This window comes from Protomyctophum bolini (genome assembly GCF_963924005.1).
Source record: "Protomyctophum bolini genome assembly, chromosome: 6".
In the NCBI taxonomy this organism is placed as follows: Eukaryota; Metazoa; Chordata; class Actinopteri; order Myctophiformes; family Myctophidae; genus Protomyctophum; species Protomyctophum bolini.
The window spans coordinates 22,651,054-22,673,700 of NC_137867.1; the positions used below are offsets into that span (position 1 = coordinate 22,651,054).

The 22,647-nt window shown below is 44.2% G+C and overlaps 1 protein-coding gene across 2 annotated transcripts in view; it reads right to left on the reverse strand.

The window, feature by feature from the left end:
* Window positions 1-22,647, reverse strand: part of LOC308317472 (netrin receptor UNC5C-like) — a 232,059-nt gene that overhangs the window by 88,764 nt on the left and 120,648 nt on the right. For both annotated transcript variants that reach the window (XM_080766495.1, XM_080766494.1), the window contains exon 3: window positions 12,202-12,345. In XM_080766495.1, coding sequence (XP_080622621.1) covers window positions 12,202-12,345 — 144 coding nt within the window. The remainder of the gene's footprint in view (window positions 1-12,201; window positions 12,346-22,647) is intronic.

Genomic DNA, 22,647 nt, shown 5'->3' on the forward strand with positions numbered 1-22,647 from the left:
GATCCAAAAGTGTGAACATAACTGACTAAGATTTTTTATACTGTACACAATATACATCCCTCCGCAGTTTGTAAAGGTGGTTGCACACTGGTGCGTATTTTCACTGCGTTTTGCAAATCCGAAAGTAGTCTTTCACTAGCTATTACCAACACCCCACTAGACCCCACTACAGCTGTGGAAAAAGGATAAAATAATAAATAGATTTAAAAAACCCGGTCCGAAAAAACGTTATACGGACGAAATATTCTGCAGGCATGCAAACAGGCCCAAGGTGAAAAAGGTGACAGTGTGCGGGGCCAACGCTGTGCCGCGGGCAAAACCGCGGCGCAAATCTTTTAAGCGTTTATCGGTACTAAACCCACTTTGGGGGGGGGGGGGGGGGGGGGGGTGTCATGGGGGACAGTATATACTACACTGTACTGTACTAGCCCTCCTCCCGGCCTGTGTGTCTGTGTGTTAGGCTGTGCAACAGTGACACTTGGTGGTGAACAAATGCTATAACGCTATGTTTCGTGCTCGGACACAGCCAGGGACCCAGGGACACAGCCAGGGACAGACCCAGTGACACAGGGGCAGCCAGGGACAGACCCAGTGACACAGGGACAGCCAGGGACAGACCCAGTGACACAGGGACACAGCCAGGGACACATCCAGGGACAGACCCAGTGACACAGGGACAGCCAGGGACAGACCCAGTGACACAGGGACAGCCAGGGACAGACCCAGTGACACAGCCAGGGACACATCCAGGGACAGACCCAGTGACACAGGGACAGCCAGGGACAGACCCAGTGACACAGGGACAGCCAGGGACAGACCCAGTGACACAGGGACACAGCCAGGGACACAGCCAGGGACAGACCCAGTGACACAGGGACACAGCCAGGGACAGACCCAGTGACACAGGGACAGCCAGGGACAGACCCAGTGACACAGGGACACAGCCAGGGACACAGCCAGGGACAGCCAGGGACAGACCCAGTGACACAGGGACACAGCCAGGGACAGACCCAGTGACAGACCCAGTGACACAGGGACAGCCAGGGACAGACCCAGTGACACAGGGACACAGCCAGGGACAGACCCAGTGACACAGGGACACAGCCAGGGACACAGCCAGGGACAGACCCAGTGACACAGGGACAGCCAGGGACAGACCTAGTGACACAGGGACAGCCAGGGACAGACCTAGTGACACAGGGACAGCCAGGGACAGACCCAATGACACAGTGACACAGGCACACAGCCAGGAACAGACCCAGTGACACAGGGACACCGCCAGGGACACAGGGACCCAGCCAGGGACAGACACAGGGACACATACTGTAGCTGTCTATAGTGTGGTTGAGTGGCTGCACCACTCAAAAATGACAGATGATTATTTACTAAATCAGTACAAATCTAGTCCGTATTGAGCAAGATGTTAACATTCATGTCCTGATAGTCATAGAACAATTAATTTACTCCAACAGGAGCACTAGCCCCTCGAGGAGCACTAGCCCCTCCTATATTCAGTAGATTTGTGTCCTAAATGCCATTGACAATGAATGAATTGTCATATATCGGCTATTTTTGTCCTACACAATCCTACACATTCATTGTCACAAAAATGACAATGAATGGATGATGTATGATGATAAGGGTCACTTCACACAGGTGTGATTTAAAGAAAGAAACTGGTCCAGCACTCACACTCCCATCTCAAAATCCCTTACAGTTACACTCTTCACATCATGTAAAATAGAAAATTATATTCACTGGCAAAATAATGAATTATAATACAAATAAAATGTTTTGGGATGGTTTAGTCAACAGGGTCAGTTTACTTCATTATTTTAGCCTTAGTCAATTTAAGACATGTAGAGTAACATCCTCTCCTTATTCAACAGTTGAGCTGCATGTTTTCGTTTTTAATATATCCATTTAGTATAAGCCCTGGCACGCACGCACGCACGCACGCACACACACACACACACACACACACGCGCGCGTGCTTTATTTATTTACTCATACGCATGCATGCACACACACACACACACAGCGAGAGAAACTGACGCCGGCGCGTCCACACCACAGACAGTATAACGCAAAGTGCTAACGTTGCTAATGCTAACTGTAGCAGCTAAACTAATGGATCGACTGGCGAGTCACAGACAGTGTGTCAAAATTCATGCCGAGTCCACACAAACAGGTTTTTTTTCCGCGGAGCGACCAGCGGCTGCGCACATCATGCCGCCCAGATGCAAGCAGAAATATCGCTCAGAATCATTAGTGACTCACGAGAGTAGTCTGTCAGATAATTCTCCGGGCAGCGAGCTCGGGCTCCACAGACCCCCTCACCCCCCCCCAAACATTTTTTTAACGGATTTGCATGAATCACACAGGTCCTATATTTGGGATAAAAACGGCGATTTTCGCCGAAAAGCTACACTTTTGCATGTCTGATTCTGAGGCACTGCGGCAGTGTGCAAACGTGATTGATATAAAGTGAGGCCGGTTTTTTTGATTTTCTTTTTACGTCCTCCAAAATTGGCCCCGATATTCGGCCGAAAAAACAGACCAGTGTGCAAACACCTTAACAGAACTTTTTCACCTTGTGGAGTATTTTGGAGGGAGGTGCACCGACAGCAGTCTCTTTACTCTGGTCTAGTTTACCAAGACATAGTGTAACTCTCTTCCAAGAGAGGACAAAATGTATGTGTGTGTGTGTGTGTGTGTGTGTGTGTGTGTGTGTGTGTGTGTGTGTGTGTGTGTGCGTGCGTGCGTGTGTGTGTGTGTGGCCGCATGTGCATGCGCGCATGTTAACCTTGTGTCATTTTTTGCTTGCTTAGTTCCCAGGTGTACTCTTTATCACCTCATCTGTCAGTATACACACACACAAATAGACCCTGAGACACGCCCTTCAGATGGATGGTTTTTTAATGCTGAACCTGTTGATTCAAAGTCACTCCGAACATATTTTGTCAGGGTTGTCACCTTACAATACCGAGCGATGACAGAGAAGGTGGAGGAGAGCAACGAACAGAAAATGTGAGGGAGGGAGGGAGGGAGGGAGAGAGAGGGAGAAGGAACAGGGAATGGAAAGAAAGCAACGCAGGCAAAAAGAAGATACAGACGGAGGATGACAGACAGCAAGTATGGTGGAGGTGGGGTGGGTGTAAACCTGATTTATAGTTGGTTTGCATGCCGGTGGCGGTGTCGTGCACTGAAAATAGCCGCTCTACAAGCTCACACAGTGTCGCATCACAAACGTGTTGTGAGCTTGTAAATCGGCTATTGCCTGTGCACGACACAGCGCAATACCAAGTATAAATTAGGCACAAAGGTGAAAGCAAGGGAAGGAGCCAGCGTGAGGTTGGAGGTTTGCAGCACGCTGTCTGTCTCCATTTTCCAGTACAAAAACCACCTGCTTGCACATACCCATCAGTCTCTCTATTTATAGTCGTCTGCCTCTAAATCATCCACTTGCCTTGACACCGCCTGTGAGTCTGACTTCTATCATCTCGACTTATCCGTCTCACGTCTTTGACATCCAGCTAGCAATCCATCACGCCTCCTGGCCATAAATATGCTTTTCATGGCTGTCCCCTTTATCAGGCTGCTGATCTCATTCAAAAAGACAAGGAGAGACTGACAATGCCTCTTGCCTTGCCAAAGTGTCATACATTTTAACATCGACCGTAGAAAACAAATCTTGCACGTCAAGTCAGGAAACCACTCTCACCCAAAGGCACCGTCCCGCCCTAAAAAAAAAGACATTCCACCACCCCACCCCCCAAAAACATTCAGATGGCATTGAATGTGACAATATCTGGCACTGTACCATTTGCGACACGTTTCAAATTCCAAACACCGTCCTGTTCTCCTATAAACAACCTGTATTCCTAATTTCCCAATAGACACTGCGCTGAAAAGTATGTGTATTCTTTTTATGATCAGATAAACAGCGGTAGGTGTTGTTGGCAGTGTTATTCGAGGACGTGGGAGGAGTGTGACTGAGGCTGCATGCTAACTTGTGAATACTGTCAGTCCTTGAGGGGGCTGGCAGCCTGAACGAGCATGATGGCTTATTATGGGAGTAATGACCCAGATTTAGGTGTAATTGCTCCACATGGCTACCCCCTGACATACACACCACCACAGACACGCAACACCTAGGGCTGGGCCATATCACGTTTTTTGTTTTGTTTTCTTTTACTTTTGCCTCGATTGCGATGAATGAACAATTATTTTTGAAAGAGAAAATAGCATACGGGTGCACAACGTGTTCTGATGAAACACGTTGTGAGCTTGTAGATCGGACACACACACATGCACGCACGCACAGACACAGGTGCATGGCCTACCCTACCTCATTGACAGACAATCCAACCAATCATAGGAGCTATGTTCTGTCCTTAATTATTAAGGGAGTTATTGAAATGAAGAGTTGGCACAGAGAGACTGAGAATTAAATTAAACAAGATTAAAGTGCAAACTGCTTAAGGGATGTCGAGGCACAGCTTTCAGACTGTGTGTGTGTGTGTGTGTGTGTGTGTGTGTGTGTGTGTGTGTGTGTGTGTGTGTGTGTGTGCATTGTAGTGACAGAAGAAGACAGCAGTGGGTGAGAGACACAGAGATGACTAGTTTGTGAGACTGTGCGTGCGTGCGTGCATGTGTGTCCAAAGGAGACGTACAGAGGAGAAGGCACAGCTGCATCATAACAACTGAATGACCCCACTTCATTACGAAACTGCAGTCAATAAAACACAGACAGAAGTTCACCAGGGAACCGTTGTGGAACGTAATTAAATAATACAATGAGGTGATGTGGGCATCTATTCAGAATGACCCTATGTACATATGTTACAGACACATTCTGTCGCGTTCTCTCTCTCTCTCTCTCTCTCGTGTTCCCTCTACCTCTCTCTCTCATGCCCACATTTTCTTGTCCTCTCCCTCCTTCCCTCTCAGCCTCTCTTGCTTCCACCCACCCTAGCCTGAGAGTGAGGGCACTCTCTCCATACACAAGACTGTTTCTTCCAAAGCACCAAACTGTTATTATGTTTGCGGTTTAGCTCGCCGCCTCCGGCACCTCTACATAAGCACATTTCAGTGCAATTATCCAAAATGGGTGTCTCTGCCTGCATGCTTCCTGTGCCAAATCATAGCACTCTTCCCCCATAGCGGAACTGCTCAGGCAATAAAGACGTAAGCCGAGATGCTTTGGGAGAAAATAGCTCAGAAAACACACCTCACGCAGCCTCTGTGAGCATAATTTGGACTTTTAATTTCCCCCTGCACATGCACACAGCGCAATGGAAATGAGTCAGCTTCTGGCTTGGTAAAGCAAAAATGATTGAGACCAATGGTGTTTCTAGCATCGTTTAAGATTAGAGGTGTGGGCCCCTGTAGGGGATAAGCCTCTAGAGGGGGTCTGAGGGCAATCAGGTTCTGAAACATTTGATATGTTAAATACTTAAATCCGAAGCACTCTGGGAGTAACTAAAGGAGATAAACATGCCTAATATGTATTATTTTATGTTAAGTTGTCTTAACTATAATAATGTATTATTTATTTGATATCAGAATTATTAAAGGACTGCTAAATAGCAGTAGTTAAATAAATAAATCTGCATTTTTGAAGCACTTGAAATGCAACTATCTTGAAGTGTTGGCTTATAATCACAATGCCATAATTACACATGCCAGACATAATAGAACAAAATTAAGTGTCTGACCACACTGAAGTCTTGTGAAGCAAACTGCAGCAGCAATGTGAAAACTATTGAAATGCCATCCCACAATAGTGGAGAACAATGGGCTGAAAGCATGTGCTTTTCTTCCATTTAACCACACGACTACAGTATTAATGAGGTCAGACACTGTGATTAGGCCTGGGTTGCATTGCTATTAATTAAAAGTGTTTGATAGCGTTAAGGTCAAAGCGATGTGCAGGCCAGTCAAGTTCTCCCTCACTCATCTCATGAACCATTGGTGGGGGAGTGTGTGGGCATGGAGTCTGGAGAAATGTGTCACAATTTGGCAGTAGTGAAATAGTGTTAGCCTATGTATTTTTGTATTTTGCTGTCATAAAAATAAATTATATCATAAAGAGCCCACACATTTTATACTCTTTAAAGGAGTAGTTCACCCAAAAATGTATATGCACCCCATGAAAGCTTGAATTCATGGAGATATGTTTGTTTTTGTCGCATTTCTAAGCCAGTGGTAAACATACTGGTTTACCACTTCAGCACTTATGAGTATATTGCCGGAGTAACACACTTGACATTTGGTGGAAAACTTTGTGGCTAACGAAATGGTGAAACATTGAAACCACAAACACACATAAACATAACACACAGTGCACAGTCTGCACGCACGCACACACATCATCATTTCAGTACTTCTTCAAGAGTTTGATATGCAAGAGAAAAAATGACACCCGTGTGAACTGAGTGGTGCAACTGCATGTGAACTTCCGCCCAGGATGCCAGCACGGTTCCGGCGAGCCGTTCCACATCCGAAATGGTCAAGAAATGACAGAGTTACCATGTGGGGGTCCCCGGAACATCCAGGCCCCCAGGAACGCGCCCAGATGGCCGGGCTGGTTCCGGCTAGCCACCCTCCGCTTGGTGGTGAAAATATGCTACTTCCGTGCTCAGACCCAGGGACACAGCCAACCAGGGACACACAGCTGTCTATAGAAGTGGTTGCACCACTCAAGAATAGCAGGGACAAAATGGCAGGGACATCAGAGTTGGTAGAGCAATATGCAAAGACATTCTTATATTCAACAATTCAACAATGTTTACTCTCTTAAATGTGTAATCATGAGAACAGTCATGTGGTTTCTCCATTGCAAAGGGAGACCATATTTCAGCACACAGTGGCAGTAGCCATGGTGATTTTCCAGGAACATGGTCACAATGTCTGCTTCCCACTGCAAGGCATGCTTTCATTAAATGGTCTTAAATCAAAAGAACGGCCCTGCATGAATTCTGATTGAGGAGGACGAAACTGTTACTTCTAAAACCAAACAAGAATATCCCACAGAGAAATTTCCCTATAGCCACAATACCGGCTGTCTGGGTCACTTCGTCCCTGAGCGTCTGCACTCTGATTGCTATGCGCACACACGCCTTAGTGGTAGGTGGAAGAACAAATCGGCATCATCTGAAGTGAGCATGCATGCGCGTGTTTCAGTGTGTGTGACCTTCACAAATCACTAATCCATTGAAGGAGAAGGCTTGACCTGATGGAGAGGTAAATCGCTCCATGGCCAAAGAGCATGACTGTGTGTGTGTGTGTGTGTGTGTGTGTGTGTGCGTGTGTGTGAGCGTGCACGTTTTTGCGCACGTGTAGTTGTCGCCTGCTTTATCGACAATTGAATCAAGTCACCTCCACCGCCCATAACTCACAGTTTAAGTGCCCTGCTCCAAAGCCCTGCAAATCACTCGTATAATTAATATGTGTGTTTGCGTGTGTGTGTGTGCGTGTGTGTGTGTGCGTGCGTGCCTGTGTGCGTGCGTGCCCAGCTACTTTTACTTCCCCAGACATCAATGGCCATTTATCCAACTACCCAAGTGTGCATATATTTATCGCCTTAAAGTGTCCCTTACGCCATCATTCAGTGTGCGGCATGTGGGGATGGGAGACACACGGAGAGCGTGAGAGAGAGAGAGAGAGAGAGAGAGGTATACCGTAGGTCAAAACTAGAGAGCACAACAGAGGAGAGAAGAGCAGACAGCTGAATTATTCTCCCCCTCTCCCTGCGCTAACAAATGCGTCTCAGTTGAGCTAGCTCTGCCTGCCAGGAAACATTCAAATCACAGCAGCAGATACTAACAGGAGCCGAAGGCAGGGGTGGGTCAGCTGGTTCGCTCAATTTGAAGTAAAAGGTTATCGCACAAGGGGGACTCAGTGTAATCAGATAGGATTATGGGAGAAATCACAGCTGTAACACGACAAGAGAGAGAGAGAGAGAGAGAGAGAGAGAGAGAGAGAGAGAGAGAGAGTGAGAGACAATGAAGGAGAGAGGGATGGGAAACAAATTAAATGTGACAGTGGGAACAGAAAGAGTGTTATCTGTGTAGATGGGAGAGACAGGGACACATACAGAATGACAGACGTCTTTCAGAAAAACAAACGTAGTGAACATAGAGAGAAAAGTTGGGGATGAAAGAAGGAGAAAGATGGAGGAAGAGCCTCTGTATGAACAGGAAACCTGAGCAGAGTCACTGAGCGTAGAAGACTAACCAGTTATGCCAACTACAGTAAGCTTTACCTACTGTATAGGACAACTAGCTTTTTAGTATTATTGACTCTGGACATTGGGTGAACATTTTCTGAATATTTGGAATCCCAGCCTTAAATCGGATACAATGTTTTCAAAAAGACACTGCAGAATAACTGAAGGGAATCATTCCAAACCCCTGATTAATGGATAGAGTAAACTAGAAGAATGTGTCAGAAATACAAGCTTACAGTACATCCTGAAGCTTATTGAATATGACTCACTGTGACTTGACTTGACATTATTGCTGACTTTTACAAAGCGTATGTTTTTTTTTTGTCTTTGAGGAAGCCAATATGTTTTCCATTAATTTCACTATGTTATGAATTGCAGGGACTTGATATATATAGTGCTAAACTAAGTACAATTGTATGGTTGCTGATTTTGTAAATGTACATTGTATTAGTAAAGCTTGATGGATTCACTTATCTTAACCCAATTATTCAGGTGAGTTCAGGAGAATTTTATACTGGGATTGTGACATAAAATAAGTTTTTGTAATTTTTCTTATTTTGTTTAGGTTTTCTGAGCTCAATTGCAGCCAAAGAAACGGAACTTTTAACATTCAGTAGATTTTCTGTGGTCTGGGGTTTTCTGGCTCAAACAAGTGCTCTGATGTTGCTGTGTCCCATCAACACTCATTATTTTGCATACATCTGCCTCACCAGCATGCTCTTCCCCCAGCCCAGGCCACAAGCAGCACTTTATCCATCTTTTATGGCATCAGTTGGAGCACGTATTCCATCACAGAACATTATTAGCTGGGATTATCGCATAATGTTTAGGACCGTGTCACCAACTCTCTCCTTACAGCCAAACACTGTCACATGCTGCTACAGCGGCTCAATAAAGCAACGCACAGATAGGAGATGCTCCGTTCTGTTACTGTACAGTAATGATAAATACAGAGTTTGTCTGTTGCTGATATACTATTCAAATGTGAAGACGACATTAATTAATCAATTAAGAGAAAATGCAATATCAGTGACCTAATTGCATGTGGTATGCTGTTACTGTACATGGGATTCTTGCACATAGTGTGTGCTTTTGTGAATACCCATTTGTCTTGTTCTTGTGCTACAAAAGTATTGCACGTCTTTGTTCTATTTCCATACCAATCTGTGCTTTGGTGGCAGGTTGCATTCAGCTTTTGCCAACTGTATAACATAAAGGAAGGATTTACTCGTGAATGTACTGTATGGTATGAATAACCATTATCTAGGATGGTGTCTTTCTTTTGTTAATGTATAAGAAAAAGGAAGAAAAAGAAAAAAATCAGGACAAACCGTAAAATTGTACAGATTCAAGAAATCTGTATGACCAAATAAAGTACTGTAAGCAAAAAAGAGGGACCTAAGGATGGATTTCCTTCAGCCATGCCAATAGAAATATCTGTTAAAACAAGCCTTCCAGGGTGCATATCTGCTAGAGTGATACTGTCTGCTGTAGTCTGAGTCTGGGGTTTGTTCTCTATGGCATGCTGATGCGATGTGAGAGTGTGGTCTAGCCAACACCAACTCGGGACCCCTGAAGTTCTCTATGCCACTTGGATAAAACTCTGTCAGAGCCCCCAGTGGTGCTATATAGTTCAGTCAACCACAGGTAGACTGGGTAAACTAAGGAGGTGCAGTCAATTTTATGGCATTTGCCATTGGCTGACCTTTCTATGGCCTGAGAGCTCAGACAGCTCCCAGTTGTCTAATATGGCTGACTTGTCCAGAGCAATGGTGCTTGGCAAAATGGCAGACAAGCTTCAGTTCCTAGGGAGAAAGAGGCTTTTTGTGGTGCCAATCTTATGTGGAGCTATATGTGTATGCATACGTGTAAGTATACGTATGTATGTATGTATATATGTATACTATGTACGTACATATGTGTCCGTGCTGCAACACCTAAAGTGGCCAGAGCGACACACACACAGTCACACACAGTCACACACACACACACACACACACACACACACACACACACACACACAATGCATGCCCCACCCACGCGGCCAAAAGAAGCTGTCTGCCGGGGTCTCTTCCGGGGTTTTAGACAGCTGGTGGATGGAAATGAAGCTCCACCCACGCGTCAGAATGCCGCCGGGGCAAGCTTTTCCGGGAATCTGCCCGACGCAGCATTCTGCCTCGTGGGTGGAGCTTCATTTTCATCCATTAGCTGTCTAAAAACCAGGAAGAGGCCCCAGCAGACAGCTTCTTTTGGCCGCGCATGGGTCTGCTTACACCCAGTGACAACATGTAGTCCAGGAAGGAAGTGAGAACCGTGTCTGTGACAACACTGATAAAATCTAAAATATCTAAAACCACATATTACACACATAAAGACCACAGGAAAGTGTTCTAAATCTTCTAAACATCATTAACATATATTGTTTTGCAAAAAGGCTCCCTTTAAGAATAAAGGGTGTTTTCCTTTAGAGGCGATGTCTATCACATACTCACATACTGTATCTGTATCAAGTGCTGACAGACAGGATGACAGCCTGTTTACTTTACCATTTATATCCTATAATATACTTAATTGACCGACGGCCCCCAGGACACAATACTTTTCCCTTTACACCAAATCTCTTCACTGAAAATAGCAGATCTAAAAGCTTACAACCATCAGGTCGTAAACCAGGATTAATGTGGTTAAAACTACAGAAGTTCAGGGGAACACCACAACAATTTCCCCACGAGATTACAGTACGCTCTGTACGCACACAGCATTACTATATATGCATTACTAGTACTACGCAAGACACATTACAAATGTGACATTGGTTTTGGACTGGTCTGTGCACTTTCACCGACCTCATGATCAGACTCCCAGCTGTCATATTAAAGTCTTCACCAGACCAGAACCAGAAGCTTAAAAAAATACATTATTGAAAAAAGAAAAGAAAAAAAATCTACTGATGGAAGACCAAAGTTATGTGTTCTACCAAACCCCCATCATGCATCATTCAGGGGGGGGGGGGGGGACAGACAAAAAAAGAACACAAGAGCTATCCAACCTGAGCTTGGACAGCTCAGTTCTGTCTATCTCGTTAAATTGTAGATTGTTTGACTGCTGTAATACTGTCCCACTGCAACAAACCAAATTAAGATGTCATGTATTCATTATACAGCAGAAAGCAGATTATTAAGCTTGGTGATGAGATTCAGCCCGTGAAGTATAGCCTGTTGAGTATAAGACAAATAAATAGATAAACAGCACAAATTGGATTCTGCCGCTAATGCTCAGCACACCATTCTGGAGATGAGAAGTAGTTGTAAGAGCTCATAAAATGATGGATGATGCATTATTCCAGTAATTTATTCTCAATAACAAGGTGCAATAAGAAGGTGAGCTCAGCACACAACCTGCGCTGTAGATTATCTGTGTGTGTGTGTGTGTGTGTGTGTGTGTGTGTGTGCGCGCGTGCGCGCGTGCGTGCGTGCGTGCGTGCGTGCGTGCCTTATATAAACCCATACATCAAAGCCTCTGTTTATCTCCTTTAAGCTGCCTCTATCTTTCTCCCTGTCAGCCGTTCTGTCTGTCTGAACCCATGCTGTCCTTCACATAAAACTGCGACTGCACACAGCAGGACGGAGGTGCTGACAGAAAGAATGTATGTGTACACGTCTTTGTGTGTTGCTCACTGTTATCATTCTCTTGCACGTGTGAGCGATTGGGCGTGTGTGTGTGTGTGTGTGTGTGTGTGTGTGTGTGTGTGTGTGTGAGAATCGTATGGGAGTTTTGTTCATTTAACCACTTTAAACCTATATACTTAGTTGACCGTGTCCTCTAGGACTCTGTACTTGGTCTGCTCTTTTTCCCCGGCCCTACACCAAATATTAGTATATTAGTATATATTAGCTTGTGCATCTGCTATCTTACCAAGATGTTTGCCCCAGAATAGTACAGTACCGAGTTGAGTTGTTTGTACTCACATGCGATGCGGACGTGGGCTTTACGACTCTTGGTGGTCCCAGCGGAGCTCCAGGCTACACACTGACACCAGTAATCTTCTGGACCGAACAGCTCCTCCACCTGCTGCCGCGTGATCTCGATGCTGGCCTCTCGAACCACCAGACCTGCATGGGGAGAGGAACGGCTTGAATTGAGTGTGTGCAATACAGTATAAATTATGAGTTGATTATGTGTTCAAACGCAAGCACACATTGCATGCATGACTGTTGCTGGGCATTGTTTGACCATATATATTTGATTACCCCAGACTCCCACAAAACACAGTCAAAATAAAGTAAAGTTGTAACTTGTGAAAATAAAGTAGCTGCAAAGTTGTTACTGGTTTCAACACACGGCAGTAAATACCGGTAACAGTAAGGAGGAAGCTGAAATATCAGGAAATATTATCTGCCATTTACAAGCCCTGGCCATTTACTGAGTAGCTTTACTTTGTATTTAATACAAACAGCAAGATTTATGCTTTTTCCTCTTTCCACTTTTATTTCAATTCCCTCTTTCCCCTCCTGCTTGAATGAGGAGCTGTGGGAAGAATGGTTTTGAGGTTTAAATCGCTGCAACCACTGATAGGACTGTAAACGAAGAAGGAAAGAAGGAGACACAGCAGAGGAAATGGAAAGGGAAGGTGGTATCGGGGAGGATAATAGGAGGCATGCATGGGGAATGAGAAAGTAGATCAAGGCTGTAGGAAGAAAGGAGATGCAGATGCAGAGAGATAATGAGAGAGTCAGGGAGACATTTTGAAAAGAAATACCCACAACAGGAGGCACTGATTTGAGTCTCCACATAATGTGAAGATGGAGGAACAAGCAAAACATAAGTTAGTAAAAAGATAGAGATGGGGTTAATTAAGGAGAAAGCATTAAAGACAGAAAAGTTGAAATTAGTAGTGGAAGGATAATGTGAGGCGATTATACAAAAGAAAACTTTTGGAAATATATTTTAAGTTGTTAAGTGTTACAACTACCCCAGTTGCTTCCTCCAAGAGGATGGGAGTTGCAATAATCCCAATGTATTACTTATGCACACACTCATTAAACTATTGCTGCAGAGATATACAGTAGGGTGACAATTTACAGAAAGAGAACAACAAAGGACAACGGCAAAGAGTGCTAGCAAGCAAATAGTCGTGTGAAAGCTGTAATGCAAACTTGTTAAGGGGAATGGAGGCATTGAAGAAATGAAAGGCAAGTAGAGAGCAATGCTAGCTGGGTTGGAGGTCTTTTGGGTAACATGAATGAAGATTGAGAGCAAGGAAAACGAAAACAAGGCCATGAATGAAGAGAACTCTGATTATAGAACACAACATGTACGTACATTTACAGTTTGTGGTGAGTACATTACAGCAAGTTACAGCATGGACGCCCAGAGGGCTAAGAGAGCTATGGGGGAAGTAAAATATTGTATACAAGGTGGCACGTACTGAGGCAGTAACAGTGATTGTTTGAAACAAACTGAGCAAAGATGCGGGGCGATAAAACTAGAGCTGGAGTAACCTAGGAAACTAGGGAGCCATTATGGATTTAAAGCTAAAAATGAAAGCACCAGGCAAGGCGTAGGAGAGAGGTAAAGGGGCTAAGAAAACAGCAAGTAAAGTGGCAATTAAAACAATGTGAAACATTACACTGACGCACAGGTGGCTAAAGAATATGTAGGCAGTGAGGAACAACCAAGGCAAAGGGCAACGTGATAGGGAGGAGGTGCAAATCGTTAATAAATCTAACACTGTTGCAGTGCCAGTGGTAATAGTTTGGCAATTAAAGAGTATATATAGAAACTGAAACTGTGTGGCAAGATAAAGTGCAATGTGACACTTGTAAGATCAAGCCAGCTTGTGCTGCATCAAACTAAGGATGCAGTTCAACTTTAAACATCAACATGCTCTACAAAGAGCTTTGCATTATAGTACTATAGAGTACTATAGACGAATAACAGTCTACACTAATTATCCATAATGTATAAATTATGGATAAGGGGTCAGGACAACTAGGCCTTTTCGTGGAGGGGTCAGAATACATTTTGGACTTATTGACATTATTGTCAGCAGAAGAATCATTAAGCAAGCCATCATCTTTTACAAGCTATCATTGCTTTGCAGTATGTATATATTGCCAGAAGCTTAAATAATAATGATGATCGCTTTGTAAAAGAGATGTTAATGTAATGATGTTTCTGATTGGGCTGCTTTACCCATCGTCAAGTATACAGTATCTTAATAGCCCTTTAATAGCCCTTTAATAGACCTTCAGTCAATAAACAAAATGTTTCATCTGATTATGAGAATACTGTGAACAAGGCATAGCAACATGAATGTACACTGATCAACTAATGATGAACTTGTTACAGTGTTAAAAAACGACAACAAAGACATATGGTCTTCTGTCGCAGTCATCACCTCATTGGCAGGTTAGATGGACACCATGCTTGCGGTTGATTGGAAATGCTTCCATGTTTCACACATGTCTAGCACACCTTCTGGTATTCAATCATAGTGACTATCTTTTGGCTCACACGTAGTTCTGATGTATTGTGTTGGATAAGTACAGTATAGCAGGGGAATTGTCAGTGGTTGGTTCTGAAACTTTTTTATTTCATGGACCCCATTTGAAGACTTTAGTCACCAGCAATCAGACAATTAGACCTCATTGTGTAGGATAGGAGGGGAGAGAGAGAGAGAGAGAGAGAGAGAGAGAGAGAGAGAGAGAGAGAGAGAGAGAGAGAGAGAGAGAGAGAGAGAGAGCGCGAGAGAGAGCGAGAGAGAGAGAGCTGAGAATAGAGATAGATGTCCCATGAGATACATCCATAAACTCATTCTGTGTTTGGACTTGGGAGATGTGAAAATCATGGTGAATCATCTTCAAATTCAAATACATTTATTTTTCCTTTCAGAAACTTATTTTGTGCAGTGGTTAAAAGACAAAAATCACAATACATAGATACACAGATACTGTACTATATAAAAAAGACTATAAAAACTACTTAAAATAACTAGTGCTTAAAATGATAATATATTAAAGTCATTTCTAAATATAAGTGCTAATCATATTAATCTGATATACTGTATGCAACCTACAGTATGTGTTCACTATAGTCCATCAGATGGGAGGGAGGGGGGGGGGGGGTCAGCCTATAAGCATTCAGAAGTCTGATGGAGGTGGGCACAAAGCTAGCTGAGCCCCTTTTAGTGAGTTTTGATGCTCTGTATAACCGACCTGAACCATCTGATGTTGACAGACTATTTCCATATTTAGAATCATTATTATTTCAGTATACCTGTTGTCAGAGTAGTTGGAGGCCAGTCTATGACATAATTTATTTATGACACCAACTTGAGAGGGTTTGAAGATTTCCCTACAGTATATAGGTATACAACGGACACATACACACAGAAAAGGATTCCTGGTAGATAGATCAGTCATATTTATTGTACTCTCTCTCACTCATACATATTGTAACGTTTAGCACCAGAGCTGGAGTTGAACCCCGATCTCCAACTCAGTAGACCAGGCAAGCAACAAGCTGCGCCAAGAGAGCTAGCTCCCTTGGAGGAGCAAGTTATGGCCGGGTCTTTCGCAGGGTCGTTGCAATATAATAGAAGTTGCCCAAATGTGCTATGGTGCATATGGGATCAATAAGCGCTTGTCATCAGCAGAAGGTTTTAACACTCTCTAGACCCAGCTCACCATAACAGGCGTCGTGGGTGCAGTTAGAGCACTGTGTGTCTCTGAGTGAAAAGAAACAGAGAATGCATGCCAGGGAAAAAGAGGGGAAGACACAAAGACAGACACAGATGCAGGGCTAAAAGCTAAATGCTTTAGAACAGCAACAAAAACTGCAAAAGCGAGCCAGGAACAGGGCAGAAGCACTCAGACGCTCTGTGCCGTTTGAATGTAATCAGGAGTAGGTCAGACACACAGGCCTGTAGGGAAAATAAGACAGTGAGAAAGAGCCAAAACCTCTGCATGTTATTGCTTCACCAGAGAGAGAGAGAGAGCTGAGAGAGATGCAGAGAGAGAGGATGAGAGAGAGAGAGAGAGAGAGAGAGAGAGAGAGAGAGAGAGAGAGAGTTCTACAGATGTAGAGGTAAATCAAGCCAGGATCTTGACATAGCAGTCACCAGACTGTGGCCAATTGCACGGTCACAGAGATACTAGGTGCATGTGTGTGTGTGTGTGTGTGTGTGTGTGTGTGTGTGTGTGTGTGTGTGTGTGTGTGTGTGTATTGCATGCTTGTCCCGAAGAGTCAATGTTCCAGGGCACTCCAGGACACCAGAGGAAATCTATAGGGAACTACAATGTACACACATGCGCACACGCATGCACAGCTCTCCGTGTGTCAGAAGCCATTGACACAGAAGTAAATTGACCCCTTTTATAAACCTTAGTTTGTAAATAATTTAATATGAACAATCAGTAAGAGAGTGAGAGACAGACAGACAGACAGACAGACAGACAGACAGACAGACAGACAGACAGACAGACAGACAGAAGAGAGAGAGGTTGTGCAGCCAGAAAGAAACAGAAAATGATAGAGCCAGAGAATGAGGGTGTAAGCGTAAAAGTGTATGAAAGCAGTGGTTCTGAAAGCGGTCCTTGGGGGGGTTCCAGGGGACCCCCACTGCAAAATGAGTTACCGGTAATATATATAGTTAAACCACTTTAACACCTATATACATTGGTTACTTGAAAATAGCCTATCCACAAGCTCAAGCTCAGAATATTTCCATATACATTTTTTTTTCTTTTTGAAATCACACAAATCTTATGTGTGTGTGTGAACCTGGACAAACTATTTTCAAATGGCAGAGAACACAAGAGAACACAAAAGGAGGGGACAAGACAGCGGAGGAAGGAGAGAAGATATCGATCGCTGTGTGATGGCAGCTACGGAGGGAAAGAGGTCACAAATCAGTGTAGCCAATGTGTTTGTGTGTGTGTGTGTGTGTGTGTGTGTGTGTGTGTGTGTGTGTGTGTGTGTGTGTGTGTGTGTGTGTGTGTACGTGCGTACGTGCGTGCATGCGTGCGTGCGTGCGTGCGTGCGAGGCACAGGTCAATGTTAGCAGACCAATAACCATTCACACTTGGGGCTAATGGAGACAAAGTAGGTAACCTAGTACACACTATGTTATTTGCACACTTCAAGGCTAATGGAGATATACTGAGGTAGTGCACACTTTGTTTAAACAAACACTGGTAATGGCCTTCAGCCAAAACATAGTGGATACAGACAGTACATACGTTTTCAGTGGTACACATAGGGCAACAGAACAGCAATTTGTTTAACTGTACAGCAACAAATTAGAATGCCTCCGAAATGCAGTTGTACTCTGAAAATGGCCATGGAAATGAACAAACGGAAGTTTGGAAATACATCTACTCTTCACTTGAGTACCCTCTACTGAGAACAAACATTTAATTACTTATTTTCTATCAATTCCACGCCCGATGAAGCCTTACCACACCAAAGGGTCGATGTGGTTTTAGCGTTGTCCCTGCATTGCGTTGTCCTGTTCTACGTTGACGCGCGTTGTCCCTAGTGATTCAACGCATGGAATTCAATGGCCCAAACCACACCAAAGGGTCGAGACGGTTTTAGCGTTAACTCCTTGCAAACGTTTGGACCCAAGGAGTTGCATGGTGACTCTTTGGTGTGGTTAGGGCTTAAAATTCATAGAGATTCTTTTGTTTTTGTCGCATTCCTGATGACCGGTGGAGTCTCTGGAAGGAGACTAAAATCATCAAATTATTGGCTCAGGAATGTGACAAACAAAAAGATTTCCATGAATTCAAGGCTTCATGGGGTGTATAGTAATGAAAGTCACAATCATGTTACTTTAAAGACCTGCTCTGGTCTAGATACACTGTACACTGCACAGTATATACTGTATAGAGTAGACCCGGGCAGGCACTTACTGTCTGTAACACACTGTAACATAGATGCAGTAGGTGTATGTCCCTAAACTATTCAAACATACAAGATAGTAAGGCAACATGACATGAGCACTAACACCTTGTAGGCTAGGATAGCAGCAAATGAAGGGTGGAGCAGAGGAGACTTTATTCTCAGTAAGGGAATGTGTATGTTACACTATACAGTAACTGCTGGGGAAAATACAACATTGATTGAGGGGTCTGAAATAATCTTCTTGATCAAGACAGGGTCTAATAATAACATGGCTTACTTGTGCAAGCTGTCGTTATTTAGGTGTGAATGAAGCAGTAATGATGTGCTAAAGTGCTAATGAGAATAGCAGCGTGAAGTGAGCTGTGACTGGCATATATTGCATCTATTTTTTATTTTATGTTTTTTACACAATTTGTGTATGGGGGTCCCAGGCACAAAATGTTTTCAGATGGTATAAATAATCTTTTGGGGGTTCCCTCACATTTGAGAGCCACTTCTTTAAGTGTACTGAATTGTGATTGGTGTTGGCAGCATCATAGTTCAGTAGTCATATAGGGTACAGGTACATTGTCCCGTCAACAAACGCCTATAGAGCAGGCGTTTCTAAACAGCTGGTGGATAGAAATGACGCTTGTGCGTTCAACTTGTAGCATCGGCCACGTCGCTTTGCCGATGCTATCAGCTGAAGCCGTGCACTTGCGTCCTTTCCATTCACCAGCTGTCTAAAAACAGGAAGAGACACCTGGGATAGGCGTTCTCTTGCTGCCTCTGTATATGTGCCTGCGCCCATAGGGAAGCAGAACAGTTTATGTTGGGGGCTCAATAGCAGAGGACAGATGAGGGCAGGTTTTCCTTCAAAGTTTATTTATTTTCTGTACTGCACCAGCAACCTACACTCACCCACAGTACTTGCCGTGCCGTAGGTAGTATAATAAATAGTAGTTGTCACCACAAAAAAATAAGATCCAAACAGGAGCAGATAAAGCAACCTGTCATGACAGAGGCTCTGCCTGTTGTTGTGTGTGGGGATGGCTGATTTATCCAGTGTGCATTGATGCTCAACAGGTGGTGTGTCATCACATGCAGCTCAGACTCTAATTAGTAGCAGTGTCATCTGAACTGTGTAGTTCTCTGTGATTGGTCTCCTTTTCTTGGGACATACAGATGGTCTACTCATACTAATTACCATACTTACTTCTTGGAAGAAGTTTAAAATATCTATAGTCATTCTCACTTGCTTTTTTCCCCAAGGGAAAAGGTCATGCAGAAATGGCAGACAATGTATTAGCTCTGCGAAGGCGGGTTGTTTAATTAGGAGAAAGGGTAGTGAGTTCCAGACTAAACATGTCATGTTCTTTCATGTCACTGTCTAAATAAGTTTCCAAGGGAATGATGTCTACCAGGAGCAAATCAGACATCAAATACAGATCTTACTAGTTCAAACGTAATTTATTGAATTGTAGGCCTACTGATCATCCTTCCACCTGACACTCCCGCCTGCCTCTCATCTTTACTCTAAATCTCCTGTAGTGTTCCCCTTCTGTTCCTCATCTTGTCTCTTCACCCCCTTCCTCCTTCTGCCTCACATGGAACCTGCCTCTCTTTATGTTCCTCTTGCTCATTTTTACCCCATTCCTTACCCCCCCCCCCTCATTATTTCTACCATTCTCCAACTCAATGCTATGCAGCAATTTCTTCTCCTCCTGAATCTCATGAAAAAGAAAATGCCCAAGCTCCTTTTATTAAGTTCAATGCTAAGGAAGTCAAACGGTTGAAAAATAGACAACGTGTATCAACATCCTCCATCCCTCCCATCAGCTTCCCTCCTTCCCAACTCTCAGAATCCCTCCATCCCTGCCCTGCTTTCATCAGCTCAGGTTTTATCCGTCTATACTCTCTCCAATTTCAGCCTGGGGAAATTAGAGTCCAGCACAGAACAGCATGAGGCTAAGAGAGAAAGTGTGTGTGTGTGTGTGGGGGGGGATAACACAGAGAGAGAGAGAGAGAGAGAGAGAGAGAGGACTGAGAAAGATAAATAGTATCTAGAGAGAGAGAGAGAGAGAAGATGGAGGGAAGAAAAATAAAAGCAGTATCAGTACCGTATAGCTTCTAACTGTGTCTCACGTAGATTCAGAAAACAACTCAACGCACACACGCACGCACGCATGCACGCACGCACTGTACAAACACAGGAAGTGCTGGTACTGCATGGATGTGTTGTGCATACATACAATAGACCATAGCTCTGTAGGAATGTCATGGAAGATAAATCATCTAGGATAATGCTCTTCCTCAAGTTATTCTCTTCTTGTTTATATTCAATTGTAAGCTTGTACATTTCTCAGCAGGGGGTTCACAGCGGAACCCAGAGAGTCCCAGAGATTTTGAATGCGGTCAACCGTGCGGTCAACCGTTCAACTCGAAGCAAGACATATACATTTAGCCTGCAGTGTTACACTACAGAGTGGAAGAGACAGAGGGTTTCCTGTTAAGGTGACTCCACACCAAAGACTATAGTCTTTTTTTATGTTGCGCAACCACTCCTACTGTATATGCAGCTATGTGTGTCCCTGGGTCCCTGGGTCTGTCCTTGGCTGGATGGCTGGCTGTGTCCAAGCATGAAAATAGCCTTTGGTTGGTTTTCACAACCAAGTGTTACTGTTGCGCAGCCACGCACATGCACATGCACATGCACAAACTCACACACTCACACACTCACACACACACTGTATGTATGATGATATGGGGTTTTACAGTACAGTACAGTACAGTACAGTACAGTACAGTACAGTACAGTACAGTACAGTACAGTACAGTACAGTACAGTACAGTACAGTGCAGAGGGACCGCCTGGGGACCCCCACACAGTAACTCTGTCATTTATGAACCATTTCGGACGCAGGGCGGCTCGCCGGAACCGGGCCGGCCACCTGGGCGCTTTCCTGAGGGTCTGAATGTTCCGGGGACCCCCCAGGGACCCCCCGGGGACCCCCACACGGTAACTCGGTCATTTCTCGACCGTTTTGGACGCAGGGTGGCTTGCCGGAACCCCCTGGGGACCCCCACATGGAGTTGCACCACTCACTTCACACGGGTGTGTTTACGTTTTTTTGTTTATTTTTTATTTATTTTTTATGAAGGGACAGACAGTAGGCTGACAGGAAATGGGGAGAGGGATGGGGGGGGTGACATGCAGTCACTGTCGGGGTCGGAAGTCGAAACCGCGGCACACTGCCAGACTGGATTACTAGCCAAGGTGCCTGGACCACTGAGCCATGGCCCAGGCCCAAAGACTGGTCTTGTTCAGACTAGTCAAAGACTACTTAAAACTGTCAGATTGCAACAGACTAGCATTTTTAATCAGCACAAACCAGTCAGCTGGCAAAACATAATTTTTCCCCATGCAAATTAGCCTGCAGCGCTGGTTTGCACTTTGCAGTGTTGCCACTTGCGATTTCTGCTTATTATAAGCGACTTTGGGCTATAGTTTTCCTGTAACATAGCTTAATATTCATAGTTGCACGTTGCTTTAGTTTGGGCTTAAGTGTAGTTGCTTATTTGGGTTTGCTTTCATGATTCTTTTTGAAAATAGCTGATGTAATAGGACAAGTGGTGAAACTGGTTTATTATTTTGGGCTTGTTTTCATAGAATCTTGTCGTCAGGATGTAGAGAGAAGGCAGACCGTTAGAGGTACGGCATAGGGATGTCGGGGGTTAACCGGCTAACTGGTTAGCCGACTGTTAAGAAACATCAGAATATTCTTATCAGCTTTACGGTTAATTTGCATAATAATAAATGCGTGTTCTGATCTTAAATCCCTTTATTTTAGATATATTTTTTAACATAAACATTACAAAGACTGTAGTTGTCACTGTACAATACTTTAAAACAGTTGCACACATGCCTAAAATTGCTCTTATTTGCGCCGCCCACACTCCAGGCTGCATGAACAGCGCTCAGGCTCTGTTTTCTGCCCCCTTAATGTCCCAAAGTTCTCTGTTGTACTTCAATGGCTACAACGGTAGCTTTGCGGTAGTCGAAATTTAAGCGAGTGACAGCGAGACGAGATCAACACATAATCGACCGTATCAATGCAGAGACCTACCGTAATTTCCGGACTATAAAGCGCACCTGAATATAAGCGCACCTGAGTAAAAATCCATAGATTAGCCGCACCGTTGTGGGTTCAAAGCATGGGAAAAAAGTTGCGGCTTATAGTCCGGAAATTACGGTACTTGGAATTATTCAATCCATTATTGGCCATTTGGCCTGGAGGGAGAACGTTTACAGCTGCCGCCGCTTCCTCCTCCTCCTATCCGTCTCCCGAGTCCCCACACTGGCACGGCTTACGGCTATCAAGTTAGCCATGTGCTATCGATGTTTGAGGGTTTTCTCGTCAGCAAAAAGTCAACAAACAGAACACTGTGACATGCATGCTGATCTTCCTTAATAATAAAAAAGGCTTAGCCCATGCGTCCAGTGGCTTTATAGGTATAGGTTGCCT